The 13,882-nt window shown below is 45.6% G+C and overlaps 1 protein-coding gene across 1 annotated transcript in view; it reads right to left on the reverse strand.

Moving 5' to 3' along the window:
- Positions 1–13,882, reverse strand: part of LOC131261841 (semaphorin-2A-like) — a 71,330-nt gene that overhangs the window by 14,816 nt on the left and 42,632 nt on the right. Inside the window, exon 3 of the mRNA XM_058263682.1 lies at positions 10,665–10,716. Within this exon, the coding sequence (XP_058119665.1) occupies positions 10,665–10,716 (52 nt within the window). The remainder of the gene's footprint in view (positions 1–10,664; positions 10,717–13,882) is intronic.

Genomic DNA, 13,882 nt, shown 5'->3' on the forward strand with positions numbered 1-13,882 from the left:
TTTTTGATTGGTTGGAACAAAGTTTTCCTTTTCGCCAAACGCTAGCTTGACGAGTGCACAACAGCACGTGCTGAAAGTTTGCCATTCATTTGAAGTGTGGAGCAATGAATTGTTTGTTTGCTTGCGGAAGACCGAGAAGCAGCAAGGCATGGAAGGAACGATGAGACCAAGTTGAAAAGTCCCGAGTCGTCACCATACGTCAAACGAGAAGCACACATGCTGATTGATTTTCGATTAGAAACCTATCGTGACGCTGCTGGAAACTATTGCCATTATCGATCTTTGTGGAATGGAAAAAACACCCGAAGGCTTATTCATTACTCGTTTCATTACATCACAAGGAACAAGTTCGAGAACAGCAAGAAAAGCTGGTTGAAACGTATTAATAGGGGTTGAATCATGTGAGCTTGTATTGATTAATCATGAATTGTTAAAACCACTTCGATTGTAAAACAATCAGCTAACAGAAGCAGAAAGGAAATACGCTTTCGTTCACTAATGTAATGTAATGTAATGAACACTACCAGGAACGGATGACTCGAGTCATGATGAAACGTTCAATTTCGCCTCAACGTTCAGTTTTCAAATTATAAAAATATACTAAAGATGCCAGCAAAGCATAGAAAAGTTCAAAAGGAGAAGGAACCCTGCATCACAATAGGTTGGCTTTGTGATGCCAGGTACGAGAAAATATCGAATTTCTGGTACTCCAGCTAAAATGTGGCAGAAGAAACACGAGACACCAGGCCAAAGATGGGGCCCGACTCCGCCATCAACTCTCTGATAAGATTTCATAACGATTTTATTGGATTATTGGGAATTATAGTTTGCTTCAGGGCGCACCACCCAAAAGGGTGGGGACCGAGGGGATGGAGAAAAGAAATGACACAAAACCACACGAACCGACCGGAAGCCTGAGCCCAAGCCGATTGGTAACGATGGGAAAATTGGAAAGCTGCTGCACCCTGGTCGCTTTTCCTTACGGTCAGCTGGCAATAAGAGCCGTGCCGGTGAAATGAAAGGAATTAAAAATTGATCAGTTTTGCTGCTCTTGAGTGTTCGGAAAGTATGCCATTTTCTACGGAATGTTCACACAGTTCAGGAGTGTCAAGCGTCTTGCCACTTCCGGTCGAGTTCGTTTCCGGCCCGATGGATTATATAACTAATAAAACCTACTCTCGGCTCGAACGGCGATCGGATCAGCGACTTTGGAGTGCAAAACGAAAGCAATTTCCCACAAGAAGCTGCCCGAACGAATTGATAAAGATTAAGTTACGGAAAAAGCGTTAAGAAAATGGGAGATTTTACACCCAAACGACCGTGGGCGCTATTTTGTGACAGTGTTACATACTTGTGTTGGGCATGCGATTGGTTTTGTTCGATGAGTGATTAATGAAGTTCACTCGAAGCGTTGTCTACACCTTTAATTTAATTTCGTTATATCAAAGGCCATGTGATATCCATCTTGAATAGTTTTTTTGTAGATACGTAATGAAATTGGACAAATTTTCTAGTCACAAAACATGGATAATTGCCCATTAATACTCAATGCTAGACCACTCGTATTTTTTAACAGTCCTTTATCAAATTATAGATCGTTACCGGAAAATGTTTTGCCATCTTCAATAAGACGCACCACTCGAAGCTGGTCGATTCCATGGCGACGAAAACTTCCGAATGGGCTCGAGTTTCCCCACAACTCCTTCCCTCTCCCACCATTGTCTTCGAACCCGTCATGATTGCTATTGCTGTAATTTTGTCTTCCATGACAACCGCAAAGTTGGTATTATTTAATTTGATTTAATTAGTCCCACTTTCGCCTCGGGACTTTTCCGAACCATCTCGCTGAGGAAATGTGCGGGCAGCGGTAACCAATCAGATTCCGTTTGGAATAATATTTAAACCGGGTAGGGAAAAGATACTCGACGAAGGATGGTGGAACCAACAACTATCCATGTGCTCCGGTGCGGACTGCACTGATATGTTTTCGGATTGTGGTGTTGCTCGAGGATTGCACATTTTTGTTTTTCACCCAAACCTAAGCCATTCCACTGGCAAACATACTTTGTCGTGGTTCGACTTCGGCTCCAAAAGGAACCTGCTCGCAATTCAATCAGCTCACAACCAGAAACTCGACCTGGGGGTGCATGTGTTGCGTTGCGGAACTGCAGGGAGTTTTCGATAACAATGAGCGGAATAAAGGCCACAAACAGGGGGGAAGGGATTGCTAGGGAGTGCTAGCAAAGCACCCATACCGAGAAGGAAGGAGAAAATTGGGCGCTGAACCGAACCACTGAAAAGGAAATTAATCCAATTTTCCTTTTAATTGTGTTGCTCACTATTCCGTCTACGAAGGTGGAAGGAGCATCGAGGCGAATATGAAAGTTATTCTCAAGGTGTTTTATTCAATTTAATTCGGGACGGGAATAAAAAACCGAACGAAGAAGAATAGGTTCGGTTTCCAAAGTGGAGGTTCCCAGCGATAGCCGTTTCCTATCAGTGTAAAAAGGAAGTTTCGCTTTGGGAATTTTAATTCCTCCCTTTTGCCCATCCCAAGGTGGCGTCCATTGTGGTGCCGACTTTGGGAAATTTGTTTTTGAGTTTCGGAGAGTCGGAGAGATGAAGCATTTCTTTCCTATATGGTTTTCCAAACGGGGTAAAGAACACATCGCCGCAGGAGAACACAATGGAAAATTATTTCGAACACAACCGCAGCAGTAACAGATTTTCACTCAACCCTAACTCCTTTGAAACTGTGAAATACCAATTTACAAATCCCCTGCCTGCTTCGAAACGCAGGCCACTTTCGTGGGGTGGTAAAAATCAAACCGCACTGAAAGCGAAGTGGGGGAAAAAAATGGAAGGTTGTCTATCGCCTTGGATACTGGCGGAAAATTCACCAAAAGGCAGTCCAACTAGTTGTTGAATGATTTGGGTGTATTTAAATCGCCTAGGCCGTTGTTTGCACCGCAAGGATGCACCCCGTCGATTGCAGACGTTGGTTTTTTTGTGCGGACGCCATTGTCACACTGGCAGCACCGAAAACGGCACCGCAAACCACCGTTTCCCATTAGCCGAACCGTCAATCATGCCCACGGCCATACCGAGTGGCGACAGTCGATCGGACGCGCCCTTTTCAAAACATTCAAAACCGCAACATTTGATCAGCAGCGAGTCCGGACCGTTCGGTGATCTGTAGGGTACAATTTGAGCGACTCTTTTTTACACCGTGTTTGATAAACATCAGTTTTCAGTACGAACACTAGTGTAAGCTACATTTCGTCTTTGGTGGTTGATTAGTAGTAGAGGAAAAATTAATTTGACAATTCCATTCCGGTCAATTCCGGTATTCGGAACTATTTTTCTGATTTCCGTTTGGCTGTGCTCCTCCCTTTGGCGAGGGCGCAAGGGCAAAGGTTTTCCCCAGTTTTCCGCTTCACCAGGAATGAAATATGCCGATGCAATCGTTTCCTAAGCGCCCGGATTCATTCCATTTACGCGCTGGCATTTGCAAATAAATTTAATTTATACAGCCAGCGTAATGTGTCTTTTTCGCGCACATTCCATCCACCTCCCCGCCCTTCCGAGAGTTGTGGGTGGACGCGAACATTAACCGGATCTCAATGGTTAACCATTTAGGATGTGTAAAAATGTGGCTTCGGCAAAACCGCACGCAATGTACGGATGAAAACGCACGAAAAACGGCAACGCGCATTAGTGGCCACGATGGGTCGGGAATCGTCCGTGGCCGTGGCGGATTTCCACGTGACACGAAAAACGGTACGCCCCTCGCGGCGTCCGGGGGGGTGCGAAAATTATCACGCAAACGTGTACGCATATGCATATGCGTGTGCTGGGGCGGGTTATGTGGCTGCATATACGCATCCCGCACGCCGGAAGGGCTGTATGGCACGCGGCGTTTTTGTTCGCTCTGTTTTGGAATGGGCAATCCACGCGAACTCCTGGAACTAGCCGAGCGGGACGCAAGGGTTGGGTTGGGGGGGTGTTTATGCTACGCCGACGATCAATGCAGCCCAGCGGTAATGGCATGCAGTGTGTGTGTGAGTGTGTTGCAAAATAGCATTCGTATAGAAATAGTTGGCGCAACGGTGCGGAAAATGGGAAAAATATTTAATTTCTCAAAATTAAATTAAATCCCACTCAACGGGCGGCAAACGGCCCGTGGAAGGAAACCGATTTCAAAGCGCCCGCTTTCACTTCCCCACCGGCCCCATCTATTGCCACTCGTCGTCGGCTCTCGTCAGCTTAGTCAGCGATCGAAGGTGGCTGGATTTCAGAACGGAATGGTGAAGGTAGGAGTCAGGGGTTGCAATTTATATTTTCATAAAATTTTATTTCATTACTTTTGTTATTTATGACGTGCCAGCAACGATGGCGCCCAATGTCTACGGATTCCGAGCGACGCGTGGAAAGGCTGCTTACTGTGTGTGTGTGTGTGTGTGGATTTTGTAAATTTAGCAGTTTTTAATTGATACGCACCGAACGAAAGGGCTTGACCAGTGGTTGAAGTGGTTAGAAATAGAATTGAATAAAAACCGGTGTATGTGCATCGGCTTTCCACCGGAAGAGCATGTTTGCATCTAATCATGGTGCTAATCGGGCACGTCGGTATGCGGTTGAGCGGAAAAATTGTATGGTTCAAAACCGTGGTCGGTAAAACGCGATGAATCGCAACATTGGTTAACCATTTCAATCGTGGGGCTGGTATTTTTATTTCTGTTTAGCGATGCAAGTTATTGAAGTGCATCTTTTCTAGTTCGATATACGTTTCAATAGAAAACAGTAGTTGTTCAATCAGCACGAAAATGTTTCGACATTCGTAGCAAAATCTTTCGATTTAAAAATGTATTGCGTTCCTACTAGCTATATCTTCATAATAATTTGTTTTATTTAGTAAACAATCGAGTACATATCAATCATTAGAATGTGTTGCAAATCAATCATAAATTCACGTCTTATTTGCATGTAAAATCTTAAGTTCATTTCATGAACGCATCAAAATACTGTTGAAAAGCATATGCTTTTGAGCTTTTGATTGAAATTACTTTCGGATGAAAAGAGCTATGGTTATTTCAGATTTAAAGTCATAATCGAAGGCTTGGTTGTAGGTAATAACCGCTATGTGTTAAGTTATTTAACTGACCATTTTATCTAATTGGTGGTTATCATGAATTTATGCCTCAAAGACATGCTTTAGCGTTTATTTTTTACACCAATTCTATAAAGCGATCTTTGGGCATTTTGCATACTTAAAATATCCAAGATGAACGATGTTTAATATCATTGGTTTCTCACCAAGAAGCTCAAAAAACCTGTTTGCGGTTTAACACATAATCTATCATAAATTTTCTTCGCCCTTCGCGTGTATTGTGGTCAATTTTCATTCTTGAAATTTATTTCTCGTTAAATGATGAGTTATGCCATTGGAGCGTAATAAATTCTCACTAATCGCCTGGAGCCCGCGGTCAGGTCAGGTGGCCGGAAGCGACAAATCGCACCGCAAATGTTCCGTAATCCATGCTTAGCCGGTCCGCGTACGAAAAACTTAAGCATGGCAGTTGGATCATCATCGTGGGCCATTCAGCGAAAAATCTGTCACGCATAACGCATAAAAGGTGGCGCTTAAAGAAGAGGGGGAAGAAAACTCCCAGATTTCGCAGCTTCATTTTGGTAGAAATGAATGGACGAAAAGTGTAAAAGAGGAAACGGTGTGAAACATTCATAATCGATGAAAAGGACCATTCCATATGCCACCACACACGTGCACACATACAAACGCACATTCACCAAATGATTCGGTCGGTAACTCATGCCCACGTTTTCGTCATTTCAGCTACCTTTTGATAGAATAAAAGGCTTTTCCGGGTGGTAGGAGGAGGGGGGGGGGGGGTGTAGGTCCTTTTTTTGGTTAACTTTTCTCCCCCCCAATCCTGACTACAAATCATTGAACCGGAAATCGAATGTCAGCCCGACGACTAGCCTATCTGTCGAGCCATCGGGACGTCGGCATGACAGTTTGTTTACCGAAATGCTACCACCCCACTCGCCCCCTCCCTCCCCCACGCCATCCCCTTTCGGGGCCAATCGATTATCCCGTTTTCCGACGTGCCCGTACCGTGGAAAAACCGATCGGCCACTGCACGGCGGTAGCTCCGTAGCTCATAAATGTTAATCGTTCACATATCATTTATGGCTTATCTGCTGTCGTCGTCCCCTCGTTTAACTAATCCACCGCCCGAGGCTGGAGCATGTTTATGGGATGCTGACGCCCCCCTCCCCGCGGGGCGTGTTTTCGGCCGTTTTTGTCGACGGGGAAAGATTATTTTCCGTAGGCTTCGAGCGATCGAAACGGGAAGAAACGGAAAAACTGCAACCGAAGCCTTGTCATCGTCGTCTTTGGCCGGCCGGAGTTCCGGAACCAAACAGCCCGCCCCGGCGCAGGAAGGGCGTTTATTTCGTTAAATGGCTAACGTTGGCGAACGAAAAGCGAACCGATCTTCGACAAAAAAAAATCCCGGTGACAAAGTTTGACCTCAGTTGAGTGATATTAGGATGCGGTTCATCGTTCGATCGGTTCGCCGCCGGTTGATGCTTCCTTTCTGATTGTGTGCCCTTTTAAAAAGAATCTTAACGGTCTGCCCGTTTTGTCAGTATCGGTGGCAGTTTCATTTCCGTTGCGGCTGGAAGTGTTGTTTTCCCCCAGTCTGTAGCTTTCGTTTCATTTCCTCACATATTTGCCGAAACACTATCGTTTTATCGAACCTTTTTTATTCTGTGCTCGATAACTGCAAGAAGAATTTCTTTAAAGCACTTCTCTAGATACTTATGTTTGTGTGAGCTTTAATTCCCCCAAAAAGAAAAAACATACTTGCTTCTAACTCCTACCTTATTGCTTTCGGAAATTAAGGTAATCCCACACTTTGGGAGTTTTTTTTTGCGTTTGAAAATAATCTAATAAAGCAGGCAGGATAAATGTTCGATACCTCGTATCGTTAGGCGTCAATCGATTAGCAGTAAAATTAAATTCACCACCAAATGATACCTCCCGCAGGTCGAGGTGCAACAACTGACTGCGTTCTCCCATCGCCGAGGGGATGTGGAAATCCACTAGGTGCGAGGTGAAGACCTGGGCAGCCGATAACGATTCCGCAGATCATCTTTTCGCTAGGAATGGCACAGTTGATGGCACTCCCGAATGGTGCCATACTTCCGGCGGCTACGGAGAGCCCGAAATCTACAGATAAAAAATCCCGTGCTAAGGGGGAAGGGAAGATGGTACGGATGCAAAGACTCACGGACGAACGTCAAAAGGTGACACGGTGATCCGGGGCTGCGATAGCCGTAAACTTCTTTGCTACACGATACACTAGGAAGCGATGATATGGCCCAAGGCCATTAAGCCAACATAACCACCTCCCACCCACCCACTCACCGGTGCTTATCCGGGCCAGCCCATCTCGAATACGTGCGGAGGATTTTGTGAGCGGCATTCTTAAAATGCCCCGGCCTATCCTGTGTGCCACGGTAGCTACCTATTTCCGGCCATGTGCCATGGTGCTTTCGCTCCGGGTGCCCAATTTTCGGAATCTTTTCGGGGCCATCCACGTCCGACATTTTTCGAAACCATCGTCCGAGCCCGGGATACGGTTACTGCCGCAGCTGGCTTAAGAATGGGTCCCGGCGCTGCTTCCGAACGCTGGTCATTCCTTAGGACGTTTTCGCTTTTCTTTTCCTTTCGCACGCGGATTTGGTGCTTCTCGGACGGACCGACGAATGAACAACCGGCAAGCACGCCGGACGCCACCCAAGGAGAACCCGGACGATGGAGAAAGGAATGGACCCCGAGGGACACGCGTTCGTGTTTGACATTTCGGGATTTTTCTGGTACCGGTCCTTCGCCGGGCTCGGAGACGCAAAGACGCCTCCGGGAAGCTGGCTCCTAATCTAATAAGAACGGTCACCGTGGCATCACGATTGTCGGATGATCGTCAAGTTGGTGAAAATCATCCTGTCCGCAGGAAGAAAGACTTATTTCTTTTATGTTTACAATATCAAATTGCTATTGTGTTTCATGAATAAAGCTTTGATTTATATAAACGTGCTTTTTGAAAATGTTTCATTCCATGTAAAACGGTCGTCTTTTTTATCAATGGAAAGTCGTCAAAGAACCATTTTCACTCATTACATTCGAAAGAGATAGTAATACACGAATAATAGATGTTAAAATAACTGGTCGGGCTGTTATTTTCTAAACTCGAGGCTACGGAAAAAGTCTCCTTTTCATACTGCTTAATGGCGTCACCGCGCGGACGGAGCGGAACAGTTTTACAACTAATAAAAACTCTCCCAACCCTCGAACAAAACATGGCGCTTGGTGGAGTAGAAGAAGCAAAAAGACGCAAGTCCAGCGTCAGCACAAACGGGGGAAAAAAAAGCGCCCAGACGGGAATAAAAAACGACACCAGCTGCATTTTAACTCCGGCAGTAATTAATTTAGTTGCCGTAGCGAGAGCACATGAGAAAACCACATGTGGGAAGCGGCGCAAATCCGTGAATTTTCCGCAAGGGATATAAAGACGGGAAACTGGTTCGGGGGAAAAATAAAGGAAACTGTGGTCGCCGAAAGAGCTTACCTCCTAGCTAACGGGAAATACCCGTGAGGGGAGGAAGCTAGGGAGGAGGTTTTATTTTTGCCATTTTGTTTCTAGAGTACTTGTCCTGTTTCTACGCTGCCGTTGGTCCATTTTCGCGCAAGGTCCGAACCTGGACACATTCACACTTTTTTCCCCGGGTTTACAGGGGGAAAGTAGTTTCCACGATGGAAAAAAGTGTACGGTAAAAAGTGTAAGAGAAGAAAAACTGTAATAAAATCGATGCCCTTTAGTGATTGCGGACGTCCCGTTTCTTTATTTGCGGGGACAGTGTGAGCTGCTTGTAAAATGTACTTAACAGTGAACCTTTTTTCAAATGCAATACTTTCATCGACTCATCATTCAAAGTGTTAAATATTACTTGACCCTTTCACGACCAAGGTAAATATTTTTCCCATCTACAAAACTCGTTACTGGTTGTTCAACTATTATAAAAACGATACTTTTGAAACGAAACATCAAAGAAAACATTATGTCAAAGGCGGCAAATGTCTTTCTGAACGAATAAACAAAAAAGAGTTATCAATATTAATTGCTCCATAACCAAACCATTCGTGCGTTCACCCAACAATATTTGGAAAGTTTATTAGATTTGATGGCACAAACGGCTAAGATCTTTTTCATGGATTTTTTTTAATATGCAATTTGTATTCGAAAGCAAATAAAAGATATCACAACAATACTGATCGTTTATTTACTGTTATGGTCCATAGGGAAAAATATTTCCCATGAAATTATAAAAAAAAACCTACACAGACTGCTAGGTTTTTCTGGTGATATTCTCTTATTTTACACCCCAAATAGCCAAAATATTGTGTTGTATTGTCAATTTTAGTCGTGAATAGCTTATGGCCCTGAAAGGGTTCAATAATTCCATTTTTGCTTGATGTGTTTACGTTTCATTAAAACTATCCGTGAACCACTTTTTAAACCAGTTTGTAGGATTCCAGACATTCTGTTAACAGTTTCGCAATAATTGATCCGTGCACAAAAAGTCACGTTAGAAACAGTATACTTCATCATCGAATAGACTCACTAGTGGAAAACACTGGGAATAAGACATGCTGTTCACAAGATGTCACCTGGTATCCTCCTCGCTATATACACTGAGAAGTACCGAAAAAGAAATGCAAAAGGATGCAAATTCCTCATCTCCCGGATATCGGATACCCCGGTTATTGCGGAAAAGATATATAGCCGGGCTGCAACAACGTCAAAGCGCCCGAAAACATGGTAAGCGATTGGCTTTTGATTCGGTTATCGTCCCGGACCAGGCCGAAAAGGCACCGGTTTTTGTCAAAAAACCGGAGGAAAAAGCGATTGCACCGAGGGGAGCACGGGAGGGGTCAAAACAATTTCCATTGCTCAAAAACGCTTCGGAAATGACTCCAGCACGGGGGTGGGGCGTTTTCTAGTTCCCCAACTCCCCTTTGTTGCCGTGTGCGGAAGCAGTTTCGGTTCTCGCAAAACCACCCGGTCGAGATATGCAGGTGGAAAGATCAATTGATTCGAACCGTACAGTTTGAGCTTCATCACCGTGGGAGCCTTGCAGGTGAGTGTGTGTGTGTGTTGATCTGTTTTTGTTTCATTTCCAAACACACTCCGGAGCGGCAAATAAACAACCGCAGAAATAGCTTCTCGTTGCCCGTAGCCCACAAGCGCTCCCACACATTTCCACCGGCACGGGCAAATGGAAAACTATCCTTTTTGATGTGGTTTTGCGGATGCAAAGCGGTACGGCATCATGAGATGGTGGTTTAGGGAGGGTGAGCGAAACGCACAAAAAAATGCCTGAAGTACCTGATCGAAAAAAACTAAAACAACATTTTGCGAATTGCTTTCAAATGGTGCATCGGCAGTCCGTTCGAACCGTTTGATCGTAAATTGCAGGTGAATGCTGTTTCAAAATTGGGTCCACGCATTGGAACACGGGTCTAATTCGGACGGGTGGGACTATTGTGTGGTGTTTGTGAAAATGAGAACATTACTTACCTCACACGACGTCATGCTTATGTTTTTCAAATTAAGTTTGTACACCCGATTCCTGCAAATAAAAGAAATTAAATATTTCGTTAGTGATTGCTCTAGGAAAAATACGTATGAGATGGAATAAGAATTAGGAATGAATAATACACAATCGGTAAAAAATATTCAAGTTCAAGGTTCAAGGTTTTTATTTCTACGAAAACATGCCCAGAAAGATTGAGAGGCTCCACAGCATCAACATTCCAAACCCGACATACTCATCTCGACCGGTCCTAACTTCACGGGCCCCTCTTCCAAAACGATGGTTTTTCGTAAATTATTTTTCTGCCCAGCCCAACCCGCCGTCCCCGGGGCCCTCGGGTGGGGGAAAACATTCCGACGGTGGAATTTTCCGGGGCAATCAGAAAAAAAAAAACGGGCAACGCAAAAGGCAGCTCATCAGGACCGCGAAAAACCGCACCACCGGCAGACTGATTCGTACACTTTATGAATTATTTATCGCTCGCCCGCCTTGGGCTTGGGAAGAGTAGCTGCCGGCCACACTTTCCGCGGTTTCGTCATTACGTCAGAGCCCCGAACCTTTCGGCAAACCGTCGAGGATTCTGCTTCATTAGCAATTGTGGCACAACGCACACTACCGGGAGGAAAACAAAATCCGGCCCTTACATCCGCCCCCTTTCGGCCGTCAATCCATCAATTGAGAATCCGAAATAAAACACCTTTCGGTCGGAAACATATTAAATATTTATCCAGCGTAATAGGCTGCCATTTCTTGCCCGGGAGTGCCCGGGAGTGCGCCGCGGGCCCGAGCTCGAACCCGAGCAGGAGCCGAAGTCCTGGGAGAAACGTGCCAGCAGGGCACGTTCGCACATTGCGTGGGCCGAAACCCCTGCCCGAACGCGCACCCCATCCTTCCACCTTGGGCACTCTTCTTCGGGGTTCGGGTGCTTCTTCGATAAAATCTGACAGCTGTTAGCCGTACCGTCCGGCGGGCCTCGTGGGACGATAGTGGGCTTTGGTGCTCTGTTTTCGGTCACCGGAAGGAGTTATTTGTGTTGAGTCGGCTGTATTCGATGCGGCGTGTGGAAGTCAATCTAAATTACTCTAACGGCCCACTTTTGGCCCACAGCGTGTCGATCGGAATCGTTTGGGCGGTGTGTGTGTGTGTTTTTCGGGTGCTTCCTTTTTCCGACCGTAATGGATACCTTTGGGAGGCCGGTGCTAGGGTATCTTAATGTGGCAGCAATTAAAGTGGTGCTACCTTTGGCGAGGCGGAAAAGAAACGGCGAGGAAAACACCACCAGGGTGCCAATTACGACCCTCATTTTCATCACCTTTTCGTGGAAGAAACGGATTTTTTCATACCTACGGTTGGAAGCCAGTATTAATGAAACTGTATAAAAGTGTACCAACATCCCATAAAATAAAAAATTCTAATATCGGATAATTGTTCTAGCACCTTCAGGATTTTTTTTCATCCACCTTGAAATCGATCACCTCTTACAATAACTTTGCGCGTACTTCAACGCCAAAGTTTTAAAGTGGGCTCTCCGATCATTCGCGGAACGGCAGCTCGAACGCTTCGCCCGAAGTCCTTCAACAGTGCTCGACGCTCACCCCGGAACTCGTTTTTAACGCAATTTTATCCCGGCCCGGCCTTGCGGAAACGATTCCGGCGAAGCTCACTTCAAACTCTTGAGGGAAATTAGTGTCTTCGCTCGATTCGCCTTCTTCGGTGCGATCAAACGCAAACTTGGTCGTCACCGGCGATGACGAGGGAAGACGACCGGCCGGGGCCATCTTCATCCGCCAATTTTCTGCTTTCTTTTTCCCCCCCCCCGACTCGGAATCAAATTTCAACCTTCCCGGGGTTGTGTTTTGCCAGGCCTGCGTACAACGCGCGAACGGTAAATAGGCTTATTTCGTGGCGCAAATATCCGTTGGCCGTGAAAAACCCCGCGTAATACCTTCATGGATGCTGGTGAGGTGAAAAATAAATTACATCGTGACTTCAAACACCACTCGGGAAGCTTTGGGCAAAGTTTTGGCAACCCCCCTTCCTCGACGGTCCCCGATCCCGTATCAGGTGGCGATATCTTTTTGTTTCTCCGCTTTCCACTCAGGTGAACTTGGCCACCTTGCCCGGAGAAGATTGTCTCTGCGCCTGATGCCATCTGTTTCGCTGAGGCCATCCACCGGCGGCACATTTTCCCAAGCTCACGCATTCATTATTTTTCACTCTACGCTTTGGCCCCGGCCGATGTGGCCCGGGTGCGGTTGCTTGCTGACGTTGGTGGCTTGATTTATTTCCTCCCGTGGTCATATGCTTTCCGTAGCTTTTGCATGGTGCTCGTTTTGTGGCGTTTTCTTTCTCCTTTATTTTCTGTCCAGTTGGAAACCCTACTTTCCATGTGGTCCATATTGCGCTAAGGAAACGTCTTAAAGGGAGCCTCTCTAAGCCATTTATCGCTTTACTTTTCTTCAGTTTTCCGGTGTGGAAATTTGTGACACTATTTCTTCGTTTACAGACGACGTTCCTAAGGAAGACCAGGCAACGTAACGCACGTACAAAAACTTGCTATGCTCATTTTTATCATCAGCGCATGGTTTGAGGATGATTTTCTTTTCCTCACCAGTTTAATGATTGACCAACATTCATTCGCGAAAGTCTTCTCCTTAATCAAGTTTTTTGCTGGTCAGCTCGTCGAATGTTGATGAATGCTTATCTGATGAACGTCTGCTTACGTGAGGACGTTTTCTGATGAAGCTTTTTGGTGACCTTTTCCACGTATCTTTGTCGTGCCCTCATGGCTCCGTTTTCCAAGTTCTTACTACACAAACAGTTGGCAATGTTGGTCCGACGAACGAAATTCTCAAGGTGTTCTCAGGCAGCGTGAATCGCTCCACAAAGTCTGATGGGAGCTTAGTGGAACGGAAAAGAAAAAAACTTCCCAACGTCCGCGGGATGAAATGACACCCGAAGTTTTGAGGTGAAGAGATCCTTCAAGAAAATCTTTAAACCCAGGCCTCGTCCAGGCCGAGTCCAGTGGGCTCAGCCGATGACAACGAGGACACTTTCTCGAGCCAGTTTTTCCTGTCAGCCTTACCGAGCGGAAAGGAAGGAAGAAATAAGCAAGCGAAATCCTAATTGGAATTTATGACAAATTTTCCACGAAATAAAGGTAAAAAGGAATTACTCCTCTCGGGTGTTCCCGCCTGGCCGC

The sequence above is a fragment of the Anopheles coustani genome, chromosome 2 (genome assembly GCF_943734705.1).
Source record: "Anopheles coustani chromosome 2, idAnoCousDA_361_x.2, whole genome shotgun sequence".
In the NCBI taxonomy this organism is placed as follows: Eukaryota; Metazoa; Arthropoda; class Insecta; order Diptera; family Culicidae; genus Anopheles; species Anopheles coustani.